General features: G+C 48.9%; 1 protein-coding gene across 4 annotated transcripts in view; it reads left to right on the forward strand.

Annotated features, from left to right (window-relative positions):
* Positions 1 to 21,774, forward strand: part of KDM2B (lysine demethylase 2B) — a 109,007-nt gene extending 87,233 nt beyond the window's left edge. For all 4 annotated transcript variants that reach the window (XM_081036727.1, XM_081036728.1, XM_081036729.1 and 1 more), the window contains 11 exons: positions 2,144 to 2,368; positions 7,657 to 7,800; positions 8,975 to 9,061; positions 9,243 to 9,503; positions 9,706 to 9,819; positions 10,465 to 10,503; positions 10,627 to 11,309; positions 11,994 to 12,157; positions 12,245 to 12,406; positions 12,984 to 13,202; positions 20,477 to 21,774. In XM_081036727.1, coding sequence (XP_080892853.1) covers positions 2,144 to 2,368; positions 7,657 to 7,800; positions 8,975 to 9,061; positions 9,243 to 9,503; positions 9,706 to 9,819; positions 10,465 to 10,503; positions 10,627 to 11,309; positions 11,994 to 12,157; positions 12,245 to 12,406; positions 12,984 to 13,202; positions 20,477 to 20,658 — 2,280 coding nt within the window. In that variant the 3' untranslated portion in view covers positions 20,659 to 21,774. The remainder of the gene's footprint in view (positions 1 to 2,143; positions 2,369 to 7,656; positions 7,801 to 8,974; positions 9,062 to 9,242; positions 9,504 to 9,705; positions 9,820 to 10,464; positions 10,504 to 10,626; positions 11,310 to 11,993; positions 12,158 to 12,244; positions 12,407 to 12,983; positions 13,203 to 20,476) is intronic.
* Positions 21,775 to 24,365: the final 2,591 nt, after the last annotated feature.

Here is a 24,365-nt window from a genome sequence, read left to right on the forward strand (position 1 = left end):
GTCCTTGTCATTGCTTGGTTTTCAGGTCACGGTCCCTTACGTGCCATTCTCAAATCCAAAGGCTCTGAAAACTAGCCTCTTTTTTTTCCTGCTCCTCTGGCAGCAGGACCTGACCTGAGTTGACGTGTGCAGGGTGTAGGTCAATTTATCTCTCTGAAGGTGGTATCGCCGCAGAATGGGAGACTTGGGGCGCCCCTGGCCTCCCTGTGGTGTAGTATAGGGACCCATGTGAGGAGGCCTGTGACACCCTTCGCTACGTGGTGGAGCGGCCATTACTGAAGCAGCTGGTTGGTGTGTAGGCCCGCCCGGGGCTGCCCCGGGGCTGGTGGGCATGGCGCTGGGGGAGGTGAGGACACGGGGCCAGTGGAGCCGGGTCTTTCCTCTTCCTCTGCGGAGTCGGAGCGTGTTGAGCTGGATGAAAATCAGCAGCAGCGGTGCGTGAGGTGGGCACCTCCTGCCGTCAGCGGCCTTGCCTTCTCCTTGAATGCTTCAGGCTGCTGCGAATATAAACGTGGGGGAACGATCCACTCAGGTGTCAACACCTGAAGGTGCGTGTGGGACGGTGCATATGAGACTTTGAGCTCTCCGCAGGGGCCAGCAGCAGAAGATTGATGACGGTGAGGCTTTATGCACGGAGCAAGGTGGACTGACTGTTTTTCTTCCTGATGGGGTTGTACGTTTCTAGATAGCACCTGTGGTGTTGGGGGAGTTGCAGTGTGTGTTGTGGGGGCGGAAGGTCTCTGGAAGGAGGTACAGTGTAACCATCCTGCTGTGCCCGGGAGCTAACAAGAGGATACGATTTTGTTTAAGGATCCAAGTATGACAAGCAATTTAAATGGAAAGGCTGGGATGGACTGAGCTTGTTGAACTGGCTGAGAAGGGGCTTTGCGCAGTACATGCCATTTAGATCAGAAGTTTTGGGGTGCATAGTGTGTCTCCCTGACAGGGGGATGAACCATTTCTCAGCAAACTTGTGCTACTCAGGTGCTTCAGACGAGACATACTCTATCATTCCGATCCTCCCTCCCTCAGTCCCCGGGGGACAGGACACCGCTGCAGACAGGAGCTGCAGCACAGAAGCGGGTGTGCAGGGCGCGGAGGCCAGTGGCAGGATGTAAGGAGCTCAGAGCAGGCCCTGCAGCTGGCTCGTTCCCTGTGTAGCATTTACACTACCTGTCTCTGTTTCCTTCTGAGTCACCACGTAAGATGGATTTGGAACCCATTTAGAGACGGTCTCAGAAGTCAAGGTTCCTTAGGGTTACTGTCTCATTCTCCTGGGGTTTGTTGGTTTCTTGAGCATGTCTACATGCACCCGTCATCTTGTTGAGGGACAGTGGTGACAAGACACCCTTGATAACTGCCTTCTTAAGCTTCCTGTCTCAAAGGGAAGGCCTGCAGAAGACCAGACAATTATGAGAAGTGCTGTGAGGGGCCTGGCAGTGCCGGGTGCTCAGGGAGGGCTGCCGTAGAAAGCATTGTGCACACTGGGTCCTGCAGGGTGAGGAGGTGTTAGCCCACTGGGCAGGGTGGGTGTTCCTGGCAGAGGGGACAGGGCCTGATCGCGTGGCCCTGCGTAGTCTCTGGGGAAGCACAAGTCACGGGGCCTGGCCTGACTTTGGGGCCACGAAAGTGACTGGAGCCAGGGCCATGCTGCCCTCAGAAACCAGGACGCCCTCTGCCTTCCTTTCCTGGGGCTGCCATGATGAAGCACCACAAACGGGGTGGCTTAAAGCAAACTTCATTCTCTCCCAGGTCAGGTGACTAGACGTCTGAGGTCAAGGTGCCGACAGGGCCATGCTCCCTCGGAAGGCCCTAGGGGAGGCTGCTTGCTTCCTCCAGCTTCTGGACTTCCCTGGAAGTCCTGGGCATTTCTCAGCTTGCCGGCGTCACTCCGGTCACGTGGCCGTCTTCTGCCTGCGTCTTCACATATGATTCCTCTGCCTATGTCCAAATTCCCCCCTTTCCTCAGGACACTGGCCGTGTTGGATTAGGACCCCCTAATGACTTGGCTTTACTTTGGTTGCCTCCGGAAAGAAGGTCACATTCTGAGGTCCTGGGGTTACCCCCTGGGGGGCACCATCAGCGGGGCGTCTGACCAGCCCTGCAGCCTGGAGTTTCACCAGTCCTGTGTGTTCTCCCGCAGAACCGGGCGGTAGGGCGGCCCAAGGGGAAGCTGGGCCCGGCCTCCGCGGTGAAGTTGGCCGCCAACCGGACCACGGCGGGAGCTCGCCGGCGCCGGACGCGATGCCGCAAGTGCGAGGCCTGCCTGCGGACCGAGTGCGGGGAGTGCCACTTCTGCAAGGACATGAAGAAGTTCGGGGGCCCCGGGCGCATGAAGCAGAGCTGTATTATGCGGCAGTGCATCGCGGTGAGTGCGCGGGGGGGGGGGGGGGGGGGGTGCCCCGCCCTCGGCCCTTTTCCTCCAGGACCCTGGCCCCCTCTACCTGTTGGTCTGCCCAGTCCCTCTGCTTAAGGAGTGTTTCAGCGGCAGAAACTCCTGAGAGATGCTCCCTGAGGAAGAGGAGTGCTGTTTTCAGATTCCACCCGCGGACTCGGGGTGGGCCTGCCACGTGCTCGGGCTCCGTTTCCTTCAACGTCTGATGATCTTACAACTCCTTCCTTCCCTAGACGACTGGGGGCTTTGAAGTGTCTGCCACTGCAGATGTCAGGGCAGCCTGTCCTGTCTGTGACCTTATTGCCAACATTTATGGTTCAGTTCAAGACGGTTCTAGGCCCTCCCTCCCGCCCTTCCTTCCTGTCCTGTCTTCAAAGTCAGAGGTCTGGGTGGGAGGTCAGTGCCCCTCCTGGAAGGGCTGCCCTGGATCAGGGGGACTGATTTATGGTGCCCAGGATTGGGGCCCTGGAGAGCCTGGCCAGTCCCCTGATGCCTCTCCCCGCCACTCGTGCTGCCCCAGGACGGGCAGTGGGTGCAGACGCTGACAGCTTGGCATGCCCAGGGTCTGCGCAGGCACACCCCCCCACACACTGTGCTTTCCCTGGGGCACTGCTTTCAGGGCCCCCGCTCCTCCATGTGGGGGGAATGGTGTCCGTGCTCCCATGTGAAAGCAGGCTCCTCTGCAGGCCAGCCTGGCGGGAGCCTTTCTCCCTGTCTGTGGTGCCCCTGCAGGCACAGGGCCACCTTCCCCTTCTCCCTCCACACACATTGCCTGTGGTTTTTGGCTGTGGGTGGGTAGTAAAAATAGATAACGTAAAATTTACCATCTTAACCATTTTTAAATTACAGTACAGTCACATTACCTATATGCCCATTGTCATGAAAACTGATCTCTAGAACATTTTCATCTTGCCAAGTGGAAACTGGGTGCATGGAACGGCTCCGCCTCTTTCCTCCTCCCCCTCCCCCAGCCCTGGGCAGCCACCTTTCTACTTTCTGTTTCTACTTTCTGTTTCTCAGTTGGGATTACTTTAAACACCTGGTGTAAGTGGAATCAAACAGGATTTCTCCTTCTATGACTGGCTTATTTCACGCAGCATGATGTCTTCAAGGTTCATCCACTTTGTAGCGTGTGACAGCATTTCCTTCTTTTTAAAGGCTGAATAGTATTCCTTTGTATATTTATACTGTGTTTTCTTCCCCCATTCATCTGTTGTTGGGCATTTTGGTGGCTTCCACGGACTCTTGGCTGTTGTGAATAGAGCTGCAATGAACATGGGTGTGCCAATATCTCCGAGGTCCTTTTTTGAATTCTTTTGTATATATAGCCAGAAGTGGGATTACTGGGTCATTCGATAATTCTATTTTTAATTGTTAAAAATTAAACACTGTTTTCCAGAGAGGCTGCTCCATTTTACTTTCCCACCAGCAGTGTACAAGGGTTCCCATTTGTCTGCATTTCTTGTGTATCGCGACAGTTTCTTGTTATTTTCTGGAGTTTTGATAATGGCTATCTTAATGGGTGCGAGGTGATACCTCATTATAGCTTTGATTTGCATTTCCCTGATGGTTAGTGGTGTTGAGCGTCTTTTCCTGTTTGTTGGCCATCTTGTGTAGTAGCTTCTTTGGAGAAATGCCTGTGGAAGTCCTTTGCCCATTTTTAAAAATTGAATCGTTTGTATTTTTGTTGTTGTAGCAGTTCTTCATATAATCTGGACATTAGCCCCTTGTCAGATACATGGTTTGTAAATATTTCCTCCCACTCCATAGGCTGCCTTTTCAAAGCTTTGTTGGTTGTTTCCTTTGCTGTGCAGAAGTTTTTTAAGTTTCACTGCTTGTGTTTTTGTTACCTGTACTGTACCCAGGTCATTTGAATGGATTTCAGAGAATTTGAGCTCTCCCTTGAAATTAAATACAGATTTTTATCTGTGTGCCTGTGTGTGTGTGTGCATTTTTCTGGAGCAAGGGTCCATGTGACTCGTTGCCTTGTCGGGATTTAAGTGAGGTCATCTATAGGGACTGTTGGTTTTGAACAGTGTCACCTAAAACTTGGCATGTTGGCAGTGACCCAGGACTGTCTCCTCGTTAGCGCTGTTGTCTGCCACCCCCTCCCTGCATGCAGTGTCCGGGCCGTTACAGGAAACCTGTCTGCTGTCACCTAGTCTTTGCAGCTCTGACGCTAGGCTGCTGCCTGGCAGTCAGTGCTGGTTGAAGGAAACCTCACTTCGGTGTCTTTTCCCCACCCTGATGTGGCTTCTGGAACTGGTAGCAACTGCTGACTTGGCCTGACCCTCGGGGACCTTCTTACTCTTATTCTAGCCTCTCCACTTTGTTGGGATACTTCCTGCCATGTTTTACCCATCTCTGACAGGCTCACCTCTCTTCCTTTTCCAGGCCCTTCTCTTTTGATGTGCCAGAGCCTCCCTCTCCCGTACGCACCTTCCCTTTGCCCCTCCCCTCTCCACGAGGCTTCCTCCACAGACATTCTCCCTTCCCACTGTCCAGCACCATCTACAGCACCTGGGTCTCCCTCGTGGATCTCTGCAGCAGCTTCACTTCTGTTTCTACTTCTCATCACCTTCTTCAGTCAGCCTCCTACCCCATGGTAGACCAGTGCTCCCAGTTCCAGTCTAGCTTCGCTCCCCTCTTCCCGCTGCCTGCAGGAGCCCAAATTCCCTGGCCTGCGAGTTGCTCCAGCAGCCAGCCTCTGCTGCTTCTGATAACACTTGCACATGACTTCTCCGTGTTTTCCTAGGATTTCAGCACGGTCTGTCTTCCTCATCCCAAACACCTTGAGGAAGCAGCCCTCTCCCTTGTCACTGTTCCCCTCTCGGCCACTTGCTTTAGGCTTTAGCAGATGTTTATTAAGTATTTGTTGAAGGAACAGTTACTCTTTGACCTTCAGTGTTCTATTTCTTTTAATTTAAATGTTTGATCCATTTTGTGGGCTTCTTCACTGGGATACGGTGGAGAGTAATATCCCAGTTTATTTGAAGCTCCTCTCACTCAGATTAGTAAAAATTGCCTGTGTTTCCTCTGGATCCTGGGTCCTATATCCGGTGCTGGGAGACAGGCATGTATGGGGCAGAGTGGAAGGGTAGGGTTTTACAGCCTAGTACACCAGTTCTCAAACTTTGTGGTTTCAGGACCCCTGTACCCTCTTAAAAATCATGAAGACCCCAAAGACCTTTTGCTTATATGAGTTATTTATTAATATTACTATATTCAAAATTAATACTGGGAAATACAGAAAATATTTTCAATTCATTTAAAAATAAACTCACTACATGTTAACATTCCTATGAGAAATAACTACCTCTTCCAAAACAAAAATTAGTAGGGAGAATGGCATTGTTTACTCATATGTTCTCGTAAATCTCTTTTATGTCTGGTTCATTGTAAAAAACCTGGCTTTTCCTATTTATTTTTATAATTCTTCTGTTGCAATATGTTGTTTTGGAGGAACTACCGTGTTTCCCTGAAAATAAGACCTAGCTGGACAATCAGCTCTAATGCGTCGTTTGGAGAAAAAATTAATACAAGACCCGGTCTTATTCTACTATAAGACTGGGTCTTATGTAATATATAATATATAATACTAGGTATCATATCATATCATATGACTGTGTCTTATATAATGTAAGACCGGGTATAATGTATAACATATCATATAATACTGATATGATATGGGTCTTATATTAATTTTTGCATCAAAAGACACATTAGAGCTGATTGTCCAGCTAGGTCTTATTTTCGGGGAAACACGGTATATGAGTAAAATCTGGCCTCACTCAGGTAGTTGGAAAGGGAGTATTTTAATAGTCCTTCCCTATTCTTTTCTGGTACTCCCCCAGAAAGAATATGATGGCAATTTCTTAAAGGTTAGTTGTAATGTGGAATCTGAAACTGTATCAACAAATTTTTCATACTGTTACATTAAAGTTCATTAGTCTTTGCTGCCCATTGAATAGCTCATTTGTTCAAACACAATGTTGTAACGTCATGCATTGGCCATATGGAAAATACTGGCTCACCGGAGTTACACAGATTTTCTAAATACCTGGTGCATAGCATTGTACAGTGTAAACCAAAACCAAGCCACATGTGTTCTCACCACCCGCCTTGTCATATATAGGTATATGTATAGGGAAGTTATAGGTATCGGGTATAGGGAAGCTGTCCAGTTGGTGGTGGCTAACGTGTTTTCTAAAATTCTAAGTTTTGTTTGAAAATTAGAATTTTATCATTTGCAACACATGCTGTAAGCTATTTTTCTACAAGTGATAGGCTTACTTGTTTCATCTTTGAGAAAATATGCCAATACCCATGTTTTGTTTTGTGTTTTTAAATCAGTACTTCTTCTAAGTAAAATGATGTTCTGTGGAAAAAGTGGCCAAGTCATCCCCCAACTTGGCCACGCGGGTGCTTTTCCTTCAGATAGCCATCGTCCTTTGGTATGCCACAGAAGTGCTCGGTGCACACTTCCTCTTTTGTCACGCAGAATATAGAAAGGATCAAAGGTCAAAGTTTGAATGAAATGAATAATTTTGACTGCTTCATCAGAGACGCTCTTCAATGAAACGGGTGATCTTTTTCATGAGTGTGTGGCCAGGAGTCGCCCAATGATTGCCAGCACGCTTGGGAGCCCTGCCCCAACTAGTGCCACCAGTTAGCCATGCAAATGTCAGCACAGCGAGAAGGACAAGTATCGTCTTAGTATTATTCTGAACGGAGTCTTCACCTCCCAGGCCTCCCTGTAAAGGTCGTGGGGACCTCCGAGTCCATGGGCTCTGCTTTGATACCCGCTGGTGAGATGCAGCCTCAGCCCCCACAGATCTGGGCTTGGTTCACCCCCCAGCCTCAAATGTGAGGCTGTCTCTGACCTCCACATTTCAGATTACCGCACCCCCACCTCTTACCCTGGCCCTCCTTGCTGTAGTTTTCTCCATTTCCCTTGTTACCATGTGATATACTGTATCATTCCCCATTTTGTCCCCCCTCCACTAAGATGTAAGCTCAGGCAACAGAGGTGTTTCTCTCTCTTATTCATTGCTATATTCCCAGCACTTAGAGCAGTACCTGGCGCGTAGAGGTAGTAGGAGCCTGATGAGTGAGTGAGTGGATGGATGGATGGATGGATGGCAGTGCCAGGCCAGTTCTCTGCTATCCCCTGGCAGGCCCGAGAGCTACTTATGGCACTTGACCCATTGCCCACGGGGGTCTGGCCCTTGCTGACTTTTCTGCTCTCCCCGGCTCTCCAGCCAGTGCTGCCCCACACCGCTGTGTGCCTAGTGTGTGGCGAGGCGGGGAAAGAGGACACAGTAGAAGAGGAAGAAGGCAAGTTTAACCTCATGCTCATGGAGTGCTCCATCTGCAATGAAATCATCCACCCCGGATGCCTTAAGGTGAGCCATCCCCGGGGACCTGCCTGTGCTGCTCCACACCCCCACCCAGCGCCTGTGGGAGGGCTGCCGCTGGGCCCAGGGCAGGGCAGGTGTTTAGCATCTTTCCCTGGAAGACCCCCAAAGCTGGGGGATTCTGTGTGTCAGGTGATGAGCTGGGGGCGAGAAGGGTCTGGATAGTTCAGACCTTTCGCTCGTGTCTGTGAGGGAATGGCCACCCTCCCACCCCACCTCCATACCTCAGAGCCACGGAGAGTTCCCAGAGGCTTGCTCCTGGGCCAGCAGGACAGACTGGGCAGTTAGGCTGCTTGCTGGAACCCACGCTCGGGGCTTCTGAGAGAACAGGGCCAGCCAGGTGAGGGCCGGTCTGGTAACAACGAAAGGTTGTGCTCCTGTTCCTGTGCGCCAGGGACCTGCCCTTGGTGTGTCCAGGGCCGGCCAGCCTTTTCCTGGGGACCGCCATGCTGGACCTGCCTGTCTTGGGTAACAGGTTCTTCCTTTGAAAGAAAGAGACCGCTCTGGGTTGGCACAAGCTTCTGTCCCAAGAGAATGTCATCATACCTGTACCTTCCTGTCAGCCCAGGTGTCAGCCGTGTGTGTCTGTGTCTCCGAGATCAGGTTGGGCCTGCCCCCAATGGTACCTCAGCCCTGAAGTGGTCCCTTTCCCTCTGTGGAGGCAGTGGGGGTTTGTTTTGATGCCACACACACCACCCACCCTGAAGGGGGCTCTGACGTTCCCTCGCCTTGGCAGTCAGACCTTCATGTTGTCGTCACCTGCTTGCTTGTCTCTCTCCCAGATCAGAAGCGCCACCGGGGCCAGAACAGCACCCAGTACGGGGTGCGAAATGACTGAACAATTTGTTGGGTCCTTCTGGGCACCAGGCCCTGAGCTAATTGCTCTACCTGGTTATTTCATCGCGTTCTCACAGGGCCCTGGTGAGATAGGGACCCCCCAGATCCAGGATGGGGGCATTGGCCCAGGGGGGTGCAGTGACTGGCGCAGGGTCACTGAACTCGTGGGAGGCAGAATACAGCTTTGAGCCTGAATCCAGAGCCACCTGGTTCCACTCTTGTCTCCTTTTGGCCAAAGGTGGGATGGCAGTGGCATTTGGGACTGGGGTGTTAATGTTCCTGCCCCCTCCCCTCCCTGTCTGGTGACTGGCCTTGTCGCTTGCAGATTAAGGAGTCAGAGGGCGTGGTCAATGATGAGCTTCCCAACTGCTGGGAGTGTCCCAAGTGTAACCACGCTGGCAAGACCGGGAAAGTGAGTGTCGGCGTCCCAGTCCAGGGGCCAGCCCGGGAGGGACAGACCTTGGCTTTCCCAGGCCCAGCCTGTCCCTGCATCATTTGCCTGATGCCGGTAGGGTGCACGCGGGCTGGGGGAGGGTGCAGCTCGTCCAAAGATATACAGTTCGTTTGTCCCTTCTCTCTTTTTGGCCTACAAGCAAAAGCGTGGCCCTGGCTTTAAGTACGCCTCCAACCTACCCGGCTCCCTGCTTAAGGAGCAGAAGATGAACCGGGACAACAAGGAAGGGCAGGAGCCTGCCAAGCGGCGGAGTGAGTGTGAGGAGGCTCCCCGGCGCAGGTCGGACGAGCACCCCAAGAAGGTGCCCCCTGACGGTATCCTGCGCCGAAAGTCGGACGACGTGCACCTGAGGAGGAAGCGGAAATACGAGAAGCCCCAAGAGCCCAGTGGACGCAAGCGAGTACGGACTGGGAGGGGCGAGGCGCCGGGTGGCCTGGCCTGGCCGGTCTGGTCCGGGGTGCAGGGGTGAGGGGGCGTGGAGGGGCCGTGGGGAGAACTCGGGACCCTGGCCTGCGGCTGCTCTGAGCAAGTCACCTCAGCCCTGAGCGCCCGGCCCCAGAGGAGGGGTAGCCAGCGAGTCACTCCTCTTCCCTCCCCTTTAGGCCTCGACGCTTCAAACGTCCCCTGGTTCCTCCTCTCACCTCTCGCCGAGGCCCCCTCTAGGCAGCAGCCTCAGCCCTTGGTGGAGATCCAGCCTCACTTACTTCCAGCAGCAGGTGCTCCCACGTCGCCCCGCCCTCCCGAGGCCTTGGGGACTTGCGAGCCTGGGCCTTCCCCGCCCCCGCCCCACTGGTCCTCCAGCCCAATGCCGCAGCCGCTCCCAGGCGCCCGTGCCCCGGAGCTTCCCAGGCCTCAGCCCAGGTCTCTGGCTCGTGGTTCTGGCGTGAGGCCTGGGAAGCTGAAGCTGCGCGGGGAAGCCCTGCAGATCGGGGAACCTCGGAGGATCCCGGCGGCCCAGCTCCTCCCACCGGCCCTTCCAGCATCAGCCACGAGGTGGCGCCTGGTCGTCTTCTCCCAGCTTTAGCCATTAAGGCTCGGCTGGGAATCTGCAGGCTCTGCCCCCAGGACTGGCTCCCAGGGCCAAGTCTCAACCTGAACAGGCCACTGCATAGCTCTGGCTCTGGTCAAGGGTGGGAGGTCAATTGGGTGGGAACAATTCGACCGCACTCCTCCACTTCCAGATTCTTAAAACCAGCGGGAGGGCCCAGTGGTCTGTCGGAGTGGAGGAGATGGGATTTGTAGGGAAGGCACCCCTCTAGCCCCTGCTCTAGAGACTGGACTGGTGGTGAGGTTGGGTGTGGAGGGAACCACATCCTACCAGCCCGGGGAGCAAGCTCTGCATCCTTTCTTTCCTGTGACAGCTAAAACCTGGCAAAGAAGATAAGCTTTTCAGGAAAAAGGTACCATCTGCTCCTCCCTTCACCCTAGGCCTGGTGCAGTGGGTCCCGGGAGAAGGGTTCGGGGGGCCTGGGTGGGCAGAGCCCTAAGCCGGGGCTTACCTGCCCTCGCTCCCCCTCCCTCAGCGACGGTCCTGGAAGAACGCCGAGGACCGGATGGCTCTAGCCAACAAGCCGCTTCCGCGCTTCAAGCAGGAGCCGGAGGATGATCTGCCCGAGGCGCCCCCCAAGACCAGGGAGAGCGACCACTCCCGCTCTAGCTCCCCCACAGCCGGGCCCAGCACCGAGGGGGCTGAGGGCCCCGAGGAGAAGAAGAAGAAGGTGAAGATGCGCCGGAAACGGCGGCTCCCCAACAAGGAGCTGAGCAAGGAGCTGAGCAAGGAGCTCAACCAGGAGATCCAGAAAACCGAGAGCAGCCTGGCCAACGAGAACCACCAGCCCATCAAGTCGGAGCCTGAGAGTGAGAACGAGGAGCCCAAGCGGCCCCTGGGCATCTGCGAACGCCCCCACCGCTTCAGCAAGGGGCTCAACGGCCCCTCTCGGGAGCTGCGGCACCAGCTGGGGCCTGGCCTGCGCAGCCCGCCCCGTGTCATCTCCCGGCCCCCTCCCTCTGTGTCCCCACCCAAGTGCATCCAGATGGAGCGGCACGTGATCCGGCCGCCGCCCATCAGCCCCCCGCCCGACTCGCTGCCCCTGGATGATGGGGCGGCCCACGTCATGCACAGGGAGGTGTGGATGGCCGTCTTCAGCTACCTCAGCCACCAAGACCTATGTGTCTGCATGCGGGTCTGCAGGACCTGGAACCGCTGGTGAGCAGCCGCTGGCCAAGCTCGGACCGGGAGGCAGCGGGAGACTGGCCCTGTCGGCCTCTCGGCTGAGGCTTAGGCTACACTAGGGATGGTGCAAGTGTGACATGTGTCCCACCTGAGTCACTCGTCACACTCCTTCTAAGGCCATTCGAGCTTAATTATCCTCCTCAAAGAGTTCCAGGCAGTTACGTCATTCCAGTCAGTCTGGTCTTGTCAGAAGAGGTGAACCCTATTTGCGTCTCTGATTTTGCTTCTTGGGAGATGAACTGAGGACAAGCTGGAGTCGTGTCCTTAAAGTGTCAGCCCAGGTTCACAGCAAGGGAGCCAGTTAGTGACCTTAATGGCAGCTTTGATACTTCCTAGCTTTGTGGCCGAGTCATTTACCTTGATCTGTGAATGGGTCTGATGCCTGCCCCGCAGGCTGTTTTGAGCGATGGTGTAGAGAGGGCATAGTAAATCCCCCAGTAAGGACTTGATGGAGAGCAGGTACCACTGCCTTCCATGGGGCCCCTGTGGCAGTGTTGCCCATGTGCGGCAGATGGGAGTTAAGCAGAGAAGGTGCCAGAGAGTGGAGTAAGGAGCCACCTCCCGAGCTAGGTAGGCGGGGAGTTAGCACAGCTGTGCAGGGGCTCCCCTCGTGATCCTCCTTTCTGACGGTGCCCCCTCTGCTGGCCTGGCCTCCAGGTGCTGTGATAAGCGGTTGTGGACCCGCATCGATCTGAACCACTGCAAGTCCATCACGCCCCTGATGCTGAGCGGCATCATCCGGCGCCAGCCTGTCTCGCTGGACCTCAGCTGGACCAATATCTCCAAGAAACAGCTGAGCTGGCTCATCAACCGGTTGCCTGGTGAGCACTGGGCTAAGGCCCCCAGGTGTGCAGGAGTGGGGTCTGGGGTGTGTCACCTGACCTGCCACCCCCTTCTCTGCCCCCTAGGGCTCCGAGACTTGGTGCTGTCGGGCTGTTCATGGATCGCGGTCTCAGCCCTCTGTAGCTCCAGTTGTCCGTTGCTCCGGACCTTGGATGTCCAGTGGGTAGAAGGGCTAAAGGATGCCCAGATGCGGGATCTCCTATCCCCACCCACGGATAACAGGCCAGGTGAGTGGCCAGGGGGGTCACTGGGAGGGTATAACTGAGCTGGATTTCGCCACAGACCCTCCCTGTCAGGCATGCGCGTCCTCAAGCCTCCTCTGGCCTCAGAGCTTCTCCAGAGGACACAGACATGAGTCCCAGCTGCCATGTTCTCGGCTTCGGGTGCCAGGGGGCTCGTGCACACCTACTCGGGCCTCTGCGTACATCTGACTGCGTCGGCTTCAGGTCCCTGAGGGCATCGGGGTCCGTGTGGTTGGACAGCGTCTCACAGAGGGTCTTGGGAGTTACTGCTCCCTGCCAGTAGTTCACATGAGGAAAGCGGGACCCAGGGCTGCTGTGCTGGCTCGGCGCTATTGGCCCAGGACTGCTGGGTGGAAATGGGGGCTCTGTGTTTCCAGGTCGCCTGATTTTTCAAGAACCTAGAAGTGTAAAATTCGATGTGGAATCTTCTGACTTTTAAATGTTGGAACTACTTCTGATTTTTTGGGGGGAAACGGCAAAATGAAACCCAAGTGTTAACACTTGGCCAGTAGGCCTTTCAAGGCTTGTCAGGCTGATGTGTTGCCTGCTCCCTGCCCCCCAGGTCAGATGGACAATCGGAGCAAGCTCCGGAACATCGTGGAGCTGCGTCTCGCCGGCCTGGACATCACGGATGCCTCCCTGAGGCTCATCATTCGCCATATGCCCCTGCTCTCTAAGCTCCACCTTAGTTACTGTAACCATGTTACTGACCAGTCCATCAACCTGCTCACTGCTGTGGGCACCACCACCCGAGACTCCTTAACTGAAATCAACCTGTCAGGTCAGTTGGGGGTGCCCCCTGGGATGGGCGGGGAATTCCACATTTGTGCGCCTGCTGTCACAGTGGCGCAGGGTCAGGTGCTGGGACATGCCAGTGATCGCATCAGACACACAGCCTAATGTAGAGGGGAAACATGTTAAACAAAGAAGTTACTGCCGGATTTGTAATAATCGCTACCGAGAAAGCAGTGCTGGTAGCACTGAGCGCGCACGTAACTGTGGTTTCTGACCTGACACACATTGCCGGGAAGCTTCTGTCAGTGCTGCGGGTGGGCTGGCACCTGGCAGCAGGGGGTGGCAGCGCTGGGCAGTGAGGCCGGGCCAGGCGAGCAGGTTCAGCAGGCGGAGGGGGAGGCTTGGTTCCTCTATGACTCCCGACCCTGCTGTCAAAGGGCCGGTGGCTGAGACGCAGGAAACCCCACAGCTGGTGCCCTTAGGCTTCTGTACCTGTCACACACGCAGTGGAATCTGCTTGTTAGTGGGGCCGGAGTCGGTTCTTAAGGACCTGGGACGTGAGGGACAGTGAGGTGGACAGTTCTCAACACTGCCCGTTCTCAGCCCAGCTAACCCAGTACTGGTCTGAAAGCATAAGGATGGCTGCATTGGGTCTGTAAGCTTTAGACGAGACCAAAAACAAAAAAAGAAGAAACGAAACCTGCAGAAGTTTACCAAGCAATAATTTAAGTATCTCATTTAAATTACATTTTGACACAATCCAGTCTTGTGTCAAAATTACATTTTGACACAATCCAGTCTTGTGTTTTGCTTCATCAGGACTCACTTGCTGTTTAGTTGTTTGCCTCTTTACATCCTACATCCATGCCTGACAAAAACCTTCCTGTTCCCAGTGCCACTTTAAGCGGGAGCAGGGAAGTTTGGACGGCACGAGATAATTCTGTCCCTACGTGACTAGGAAAACATTTCTCCTCAGTTTTGGTGCAGGGTTGTCCCACGCCCTGGAGGCAGAGGACAGAGAGCCATATTGCGGGAGGTTTCCCAGGATCCCATTTCAGCTCGTGGTCTTGGATTGATGCTGGAGCTAGCTGCCTGAGCGACGTCGTGTTCTAAGCGCTTGGTATCCAGTGAGCGCTTTTTATTTATTCCACTTTAGTGGCTGTGTATGCGGAGCAGAGGTCTCAGGACGAACCCCCTCCCTGCAGCGTGGCCCGTGATGTGTGGCTGTGTAAATCCTCTTTTGCATTTTGTTTTCCACCGCAGTCCATTCAGGTCACCTTTTCATCTCAGGACTTGCAGATCTCTGCATTCTTGTTGAGTTGTGAAGGCAAATCTCTTTATCCAGTGTCTTCCAGATTCATTTGTTTTTCAGATGTGTTCCCTTCCCATCAGTATTAGGTGAGTTAATGATAAAATAAATCTGCGCCACGAAATGGGTGGCATGTGACACGTTTCAGGGTCCTTGAACTTGGTTGGAGGGTCTGGCCTGGTGACAAAGTGAAGTCGCAGTTGTCCAGCATATGTTATTTAGGCTGAATTTCCTTAGAAATACTTATTGGATACTCAAGGCAGCCAGCCCTTTGCCTTTTTCCCTCCCCACCCTGACCTCGTCCGGAGGGAACTACCATCAACTCAAGTGCTTTCTGTATTCACCTCTATATTTCCAAATAGCAAACTTGCGTTGCTACTTCTTGATTTTATTTTTTTTCCCATTCAGACATTCAGTGTTTTGTATAACACACGAATTACTACTCTTAACGTTTTTACTCTCTCCAGCTTTCTAATTTGTGGTTAAGTCACTATTGTTTACAGTCACCTAAGTATTGTCCACTGTTGGGCCAATTGTGTATTATGAGTATGTTTTCCTTTCTTGCAGTTTTCTCCCCTAGAGTTAATAATTGGCTCATTTTTGTTTGCTGAGTTTCTAAACAGACCTGAGTACTAGTTTTGCCCCACTCACCGGGGCCCTGACAGTTTTGTAGACCATCCTCCTGGGCTTCCTTTCCTTCCCTTTTTTCCTTGTGGACTCCTGCACTCTTTGAACTGGCTGCTTCTGCCTGCTGCCCAGCTGCCATCTCAGGGCTTCCCTTGGTCTGTCTGGTGAAGGGGACCCCTTTTCCTTGATACCCCATATTTGCCCAGAGTCAAAGTCCAAAACCATTTGTTTCTTCATCCCTCAGTGAGTCTATTTTGGAAGTTCGTAGAACCCTTTATGTTTCCAGTTTTCTGCAGTTCTCAATGACGAGCCTTGTTTTAAGTCTGTTTTAAAATACCACACTGAATACTCATGAGCCCTTTCAGTCCTTCAGTTCTGGGAAATTTCCTTGAATTATTTAATTTCCGTCCCTTCAGTTTTCTCTTTCTTTACTAGTCCTATGGTATCTTATTTCCCCTCCCATCTTCTACCTTTGTGTCTTTTTACTCTATTTTCTGGGAGTTTTCCTTCATTTTATCACACAGTTCATAGAGTGAGGTTTTCATGTCTTCTGTCGTTAGGTTGAACCATAGGAAGCTGCTGTTTATATAGGTCAAAACAGTCAAATGTTGGCAGTTTCATGGTTCAACCTATATTTTTAATTTTACCGCTGTTTTGTCCTCTGAACTTTCGTAGAGTGGTTTGTTTTTTTGAATCCAGGTATTTTCCATCCTGAGGATACTGATAGTTTTATTTTCTTCCTGCACAGATAGTTTCCTTCAGGTACAGTCAGTGGCCCTCCTAGATTTAGTGTCGATGCGTGGTTGTCCACTTTACCGTAATTGGAGGTGGAGCTGGTCTGCGATGGACAGTTACTCAGTGGTCAGCATGCATCGTTTCTGTGGGGAAACTCATATGTGAGGTCTTTCATTCTTTCCTCTTCAGCTGCTCAAGATTGTCAGGAGTGAGGTCCCCACCTTGAGGGTGCAGGCTAGGCTGCCAGTGTTCTGGGGCTTGGCAGGAGATCTAGTCAGCAGGTACGTTTCCCCAAAGCCCCCTGATTTTGAGTGGGTGCCCCTACCCTCCACGGTTCCTGGTTACGTCCAGTCCAGAGACTTTCTCTTACCCATCAGAGACTAAAACTCCACTCTGCTGCTGGGAAAGGGAGTCTCGGCATCTGTTGCTCCTTACACAGATTTTCACCCAGTCCTTCTGTGTCTAACCCCTGCACAGATGGTTTTCTTCAGCCCCACTTCCAATGTACCTGTTGCTGCAGAACCTGAATCTTTGAGGTGTTTTGTAGAATAAATCTGTTTCTCTTCTTTCCCTTCAGCCAGTTTAAGGTTAAGCTTACTCAAGTCTACTGAATTGTTACCTCTTCTCCAGCTTTCAAAATTAAAAAAAATTATTGTGGTAAAATACACATAAAATTTACCATTTTAACCATTTTTAAGTGTACAGTTAATTAGCATATTAAGTACACTCACATTGTTGTACAGCAGCTACCGCCATCCATCTTGAGATCTTTTTCTTCACCCCATCAGAAATGCTGCACCCACTATATAGTAACTCCCCGTTCCCCCTTCTCCCTGTCTCTGGCACCCACCATTCTATCTGTTTCTGTGAATCTGATCCCTAGTTACTTCATATTAGTGGGATCACACAGTAATTGTTTTTTTTGTTTTTGTGACTGGCTTATTTTACGTAGTTAGCACGTGTTTTCAAGGTTCAACCATGGTGTAGCCTGTGTCAGAATGTCCTTCCTTTTTAAAGCTGAATGGTATTCTATGTATAGATCACATTTTGTTTATCCAGTCTTCCATCAATCGACACTTGGTTTGCTTCTATCTTTTGGCTGTTGTGAATAATTCCGCTATGAGCATGGGTGTACAAATACTTGTTTGAGTCCCCACTTTCAGTTCTTTTGGGTATACAGGCATATTTTGTTTTATGGTGTTTCACAGATATTGCGGGGTTTTTTTACAAATTGAAGGTAAGACCCTCCACCAGCAAAAAGATTACGAATTGCTGAAGGCTCAGATAATAGTTAGCATTTTTTGCAATAATTTAAAATTATGTTCATTGTTTTAGACATAATGCTATTGCACACTTAGTAGACTACAGCATAATGTAAACATAACTTCTATATATGCAGCAGAAACCAAAACATTTGTGTAACTCGCTTTATTGCAGTGCTTCGGGACCATACCCACGATATCTGAGGTCTGCCTATACACCCAGAAATGGATTAGCTGGATCATATGTTCTGTGTTTAATATTTTAGGAATATTGTTTTCCACACCAGCTTCAACCATTTTACATGTGTTACTTGTATTAGTGCACAAGGATTCCAATTTCTCCATCTTTACTCTCTCTATATCTTTATTATCACTTTTTTTTTAAATAGCCATTTTAATGGGTACGAAAGATCTTAATGTAGTTTCAACTTGCATTTCCCTCATAATTAGTGGTGTTGCGTATCTTTTAATTTACTTATTTGCCATTTGTATATCATCTTTGAAGAAATGTCTATTCACATCTGTTGCCCATTTTTTAATCAGGTTTTTAGTTGTTGAGTTGTAAGAGTTGTATGTGTATTCTTCATATTAATTCTTTATCAGATACATGAATTTGCGAATATTCCTCCCATTCTGTGTTGTCTTTCACTCTCTTGATGGTGTCCTTTGCACAGGTTTTTTAATTTTGATGAAGTTCAATCTGTTTTCTCTTTCGTTGCTTGCCTGTGCTTTGGGTGTCATGTTTAACAAATTATTGGCAAATTCAAGGTCATGAAGATTTTCCCATTTTCTTCTAAAGAGTTTCTAGTTTTAGCTCCGATTCTAAAAGTCTTTGGATAATTTTAAGTATATGGTGTTAGGTAGGGGTTCAACTTTGTTCTTTTGCATGTGGATATCCAGTATTCCCAGCACCATTTGTTGAAAAGTCTGTCTTTTCCCCCACTAAATTTTTTGGCCCCTGTCAAAAATTATTTGACCGTTTGAGGGTTTGTTTTGCTATTCCATTGGTCTGTATATCTGTAACACATACTGCAGCTTTGTAGTAAAGTTGTGAAATCAGGAAGTCCTCCAATTTTTTTGGTTTTTCAAGATTGTTTGGCAATTCAGGGCCCCTTAAAATTCTACATAAATTTTATGATGGATTCTTCTATTTCTGCAAAAATACTGTTGGTATTTTATAGCAATTTCATTGAATCTACAGATTGCTATGGGTAGTATTGATACTTTAACAAAATTAAGTCTTTCAGTCCATCAGTATGGGATGTCTTACCATTTATTTATATCTTCTTTAATTTCTTTCAGCAATGTCTTTAAATTTTCAGTGTATAAGTCTTTCACTTCCTTTGTTAAATTTAATCCTAAGTGTTATTTTTGATGCTATTGTAAATGGAATTGTTACAGTTTTCTTTCAGAGTGTTCATTTGTTAGTATATTGAAAAATGCAACCAATTTTTGTGTTTATTTTGTATCCTGCAACTTTGCTAAATTCATTTAGAACTAGTAGTGTGTAATTTTACAGTTTTCACATATAAAATCATGTTATCTGCAAGCAGAGATAATTCTACTTCTTTTCCTAAGGATCACTTTATAAAATTTAATGCATTGATCTGTCTAGAATGTGTTTTGTAGGAGTTCATCTTTATAGGCCACATTGTTTGATATAGACCCTTTTTTTGTTTAGTGATTTGAAAATTGCAAACATTGTGACACTTTACCCATAAACACCTAGATACTTCAGCATGCACTTTCTAAGTGTGACATTTTCCCCACATAAGTACAGTAATAACACTGTCACACCAAAGGAAAAGATTAAAGAGTTAAGACAACCAAAGTAATCTCTTATTCTAGAACCATCCATGTAGTCTTCTCCCGGCCCCCAACATTGACCTTTGAACTGACCCAGCGTGATTTTCTTCCAAAATGTCCCACATTTGAGTTTACTGTCTTCATGGTATCCTTTAGCTTGCACTCAAATCTCCTGTATTTCCTTAAATTGCCAGTTAGTTCCAGAGGCTTGTTTAGATTCCAGTTAGACACTTTTGGCAAGAAAACCACATAGGTGATGGTTATGTACTTTGTACATCTCCCGCTGTGACAACATAATCGTGCTCATCTTTAGGGTGTTCTCAGCAGTGGCAGTGCTGAGTGTAGCAGCACACTCTGAATGGGCCTCCACACCTCACGGGTGCTCCCCTCCGCTGGCAACCATTTCTGGATCCCTCAGGGACCCGCTTTAGGTCACGTCAGTCCTGAGTCTTCAGCTTCTCCCCCTCCCCCATCTCAACTCCCCACCTGCCTTTATGAAATCAGGTTGTTTACCTTGTCTGAAATGTGCATCCAAGAATGTGTGTGTGCAAAGATTTTGTGCTGACCTGAGATTATCTGAAAGGGGCTACTTGTATAAAGGTGGTCGGTTCTTTGGTAACTCACGTGGTGCTATGATTTTACTTCTTTATGCCACCTCCTAATCTGCAGGGACTTTGATAAGACAGAGGGAGCACCAGCTTCGTATGCATTACTGCAGCTTGCCCTTACTGTTTTTATTCCTACTCAATTTAGTAGAAAATTGAACGTGTGGATACGACTGATGACAAGCAAAGGTTTCAAGGTTAACACCATTGAGATGAATCATTCATCCTGCTCAGAGTGGGGACACTGAGTCTCAGTGAGATGCTAACTGGCATTGAAGCCAGTTGACGGCGAATTCAGTTCTAAAAAAGAGTATGACGGAATCAAAGTACAAATAGATAGAAATACACGGTTGTAGGGTGCATGACAAAGGATTCTGACTTCTGGTTTTGCTCTCTGTGGAGACTCTCCCCAGCCCCTTCTAGCACATTGGTTTCAGGAGACCTTGCAGTAAAAGGGCTGGCAGGCTGGCTGTGTCTCACTCTGATGCACTGCTGCCCACAAGCAAAAAGGATCCCAAGATGACCAGACATTCTCTTTCCCACCTAGCATTTCTCCCCTGGAATGTATCTGAAGAATATAAGCAGATAAGTGCACACACAATAATGTGCAGAGAGGTCGTCAGCAATGTAACATGGGAAAAGCAAGCTAGTTAACATATCTGTGATCCTATCTTTACAACACACAGGAGACCTGTTTACATGAGACCATGTACATACAAAGGTAGAAGATTCTAAGTGGTTTTGCTTGGAACAGTCTGAATGCTTTTCAAGCATATGTTAACCTTTCTTTCAAATTGGTAGATGAAACCAGGCCCCCTTTGAAGAGAGCTTTCAAGCAAGTCATTTTCCTTAGGGCACCAGGGGCTGCAATATGCTCAAGTTCAGTCCCGTTTCTCAATTACTGAGCTCCTGGGCTTTGGGGGGACTTTTGGGCTCCACGCTCCTTCCACCTCACATTGTTTCCTCTTTCCTGTAGACTGTAATAAGGTCACTGACCAGTGCCTGTCCTTCTTCAAACGCTGTGGAAATATCTGTCATATTGACCTGAGGTACTGCAAGCAAGTTACCAAGGAAGGCTGTGAGCAGTTCATAGCTGAAATGTCTGTGAGTGTCCAGTTTGGGCAAGTGGAAGAAAAACTCCTGCAAAAACTGAGTTAGTCGAAGGACTAGTGTGTAAATACAGGGTGGGGAAGGGGGAAGGGACGTGGCAGGGGAGGATAAAAGACTTTACAAAAACTAGGGCTTTTATTTTCCATTTGGAACCTGGGATAACACACCACAGAACGATTCCATTTTGCAAGTCTTGCTGAGGGATAAGCCGTTCCCCCACCCGGGGATGATGAGCCGGACGCTTTCCCTTGGTCTGAATCGTAACTGCACTGCTTCCTGGACCATTTCTAAGGCGGCCTTTACCAAGAAGACATTCCTGTTGAAGAGGAGGATGGACTTTGGATAAATTCTCTTATCAAAGCATGAGCTTAGGAGAGGTGTTTTTTGTTTGTTTTGTGGTGGTGTTTTATTTTGGCCACCTTATTCCTTGCAACTCCAGGGTTTTGGGTGTCAGCATAAAGTGGACCACACACCACATCTGCCATCTTGACATATTTGTTTGGTTTTGTTAACTCTTACATTACGCAGAACTATTTTTGTACAAATTGTTTAAAAGTTATTTATGCAAGGTCTGAATGCATACCAGTGTTTTTGTTTTATGATTGCCAACTTTCCTGATTTCCTTAAGGTAGGAGAGAACTTAACCTGTACTTCATCAACACAAATAATCCATCTGCACATGTGCCCAGATCTGGCGAAGCAGACTGAGACCTTCCATTTAAAAGCATGTTTATCTGGAAGCTGAGAGGCTGCTTTGTATGTCAAGAAGTTACATAAGCATGTTGTGCATAGATGTAAATTATAGTCGACGTAAGACACTTTGCCAAGTTTCTTCTGTATAGAATTCACCTTTTTCTCAAATTTTGAAATTCCAACTTCAGCCTTTGCACTCAGGAGGGTTTTGCTCCAGCATGAGCTCTTGTTCTCTACATAGATCTAATTTAATATGGTGAGTCAAGAAGTAGAATAAATGGCCCAACATAGCCTTTCTTTTCCTGTTTTCTCTCCTTTGAAGTGTGAGTTGAGTTCTCTTTTAAGGTTTCTAACGGCTATTTCCCAGTTGTCCAGTTATGCATTCATAAGTGCCATTGTCGTAAGGTGTTGTTTTCCTAGACCTTCCCTGACGCGGTTTTACCTTTGTTGAGTTTGTATAAACAATTGTACAAAAAAACACTCTTGGACTTTGAGGGTTTCTGTTCTAGGAGTGGACTAGACATTTGACTGGAAAGTCAAGAGGCAGTCATCTCAACCCTAGTATACCTTGTTTTGAAGCCAAACAAGCTATAATTTCTTATTCATCTGAGAAATGCAGTGGCTCCTTCATACATGTTTTTTTCCGCCTTCAGAAAGGGATCTGTTTTGGCTAATAAAGGTAAGGGGAAAGAACTATGCTACACCAATGGCCAGATGTAGGAATTAGACACAAACGGCCTTAGGGGCAGGGTGGCTTACCTGCTTGGTTACTTCTGACCACCCCTCTATAATATAATGTCCACAGCCAATTAGTATTTCCACTATAAAAGGTGGGTCCATTTCCTCAACCTCCACTGGAGGCAACTTCCCCAAGTGGCAGACACAGAAACCAGTGAGAAGTAATTTTAGATCACAGTATTTTTTTAATGACGGGGCCCTGGAACCTCATACTCCATTGCAGAAACAACTGTTCTATGGTATCTGGAAATGGAGAAGGTAACCCAACTTTTTTCCTCAGTAATCAGCAGCGAAGACTTGGGTCTCATGGGACAAGCCTTTTCCACTAATGGTAGTTTTCATATTTGCCATAGTTTCTCCATGGCAAAAAATGGTCCTAGATCCCATCCAGGTTCGTGCCTCCTGTTAATTTAAACCCAGAGATCTTTTCTGACTCAAGCTGGAGACACCTGAGGATGCTGCACCCCAGAACTTAACTCAGGCGATGTACTGAGCTCTGGTTTTTCATAAAATGTGGCCTACCTTTGCAAGCCTGGTCATTCATGGAGCACCCCCGGAAGAGGCCCAATTGCAGTTGTCTTCACAGCTGAGTTCTCTTAACCTCCGAGTAAGAGTTACCCTAATGTCTAGTAGAAGCATCCTCTTCCTTGGAAATTGTTTTAAGGGTCATAGTGGTTTCCAGGTGAAGTCTTCAGGGTTAGAGGCCATTGATTTTCCTGTAACGTTTCTGGCAGCATGCAAGTCTGCTGAGAGAGGAAGCAAAGGAGGGGCTGCCAGAGCTGGGGAGCCAAAGCTACCACAGGGACACATCACAGAGCCAAGACACACCGTCTCCGGGCTTCAGGCAGGTTGCTGTAGTGCAGTGGTCACAGGTGAGTTTCTGCCCATCCCCCCAAGTGTACTAAAACGTCCCAATTAAGATTTTACCCCAGCACAGTCTCTGTACAGACCAGTTATTTAAAAATGAGCTTTAGATAAGGTCATGTAATCAGATGCTTGCAAATAGCTGACCTGTGTCCATGCACCACATCTGCCTATGTAAGGAAAGTACCGTAAACCACGGGAGTGCTTCCTGTGTTGGAGCACAGCTTCTTAACCCAGAAAAGAGGACTCCCATCCTCCCATCCTTCCATACTGTGAGGACAGGGACAAGATGCCATTGTATTCCATTTTGCGCCTTCAGAATTTTACCTGTATGTGATAGTACCCATTCAGAAAATTAAACAGGCATGGCATGCCAGCTGCAAAATGCACATTCCAGAGAGGGAAATCTGTGTCCTCTGCCACATAAGTAAGCACCTCGTAATCCAGTTATTCCAGTGTCAAGTTCGTTAGGCTAAAAATGTGTTTGTTGGCTTCTCACTAAATCACCTAAAAAGATCCACCATTGAGTTTTTGTTCTTTTGCTAAAAACAAGCACTTGAAACTTAATATATTTAAATCTAAGAGGAAACCATTGAACAAGTTTTAAGCTGAGACTATATGCAAATAAATTTCAATTCTCTAATTTAACTTTAGACAAACCAGCACCTTCTGCTCAGCTTCTAGTTTACTCTCATCTCCTGGCCTGGATTTGAAGACTTCCCTCTACCAAATTAGCAATTTGTGGGGAAGGTTTGCTTTCTGGAGTACACTGTCTCACAAAAAGTACAGACAAGGTAAGTACTCTATGGCTTCAGCGGGGGCTGACCTTTTCCTGCTAATGTAGGGAGGTAATGATCTGCTTATGCTGGTTTGTGTGAATTGTGGCTGACACCCTCCCTGGGTTCTAGGCAAATGAGATAAGTGTATTTGAAAATACCCATGGGGCCCTGATTTACATGCTTTGACCCTCAAAACCAGAAAAGGTAGAAAGGCATGTTTTTCTTCACACCTGCCAAACTTTCTGTCCTAAGCACAGGAGCAGACTATCTGCTTCCCTTGCTATAATTTTCAGGTCTGTCTATTGACTCAGACCCCAAGTACCTGCATGTGCATTACCACTGCAGAGTCAAAAGATAACCCACCAGGACTTAGCTGAGAAATTAAGCTGAGAAATTAGGCATTCATTTTTTCCAAACTCATTCTACGAAGCCAGCATTACCCTGATACCAAAACCAGACAAAGATATTGCAAAAAAAAGAAAATGATAGGCCAATATCCTTGATCAACAAAGATGGGAAAATTCTCAACAAATTAGCAAACCAGATTCAACAGTACATTAAAAGGGTTGTAGACCAGGACCAAGTGGGATTTAGCCCAGGGACGCAAGGCTGCATCTGTAAGTCACCATGATACATCACAGTGACAGGATAAAAAACTATTAGGATAAATGAATTCAGTCA

The sequence above is a fragment of the Rhinolophus hipposideros genome (genome assembly GCF_964194185.1).
Source record: "Rhinolophus hipposideros genome assembly, chromosome: 24".
NCBI classification, from domain to species: domain Eukaryota; kingdom Metazoa; phylum Chordata; class Mammalia; order Chiroptera; family Rhinolophidae; genus Rhinolophus; species Rhinolophus hipposideros.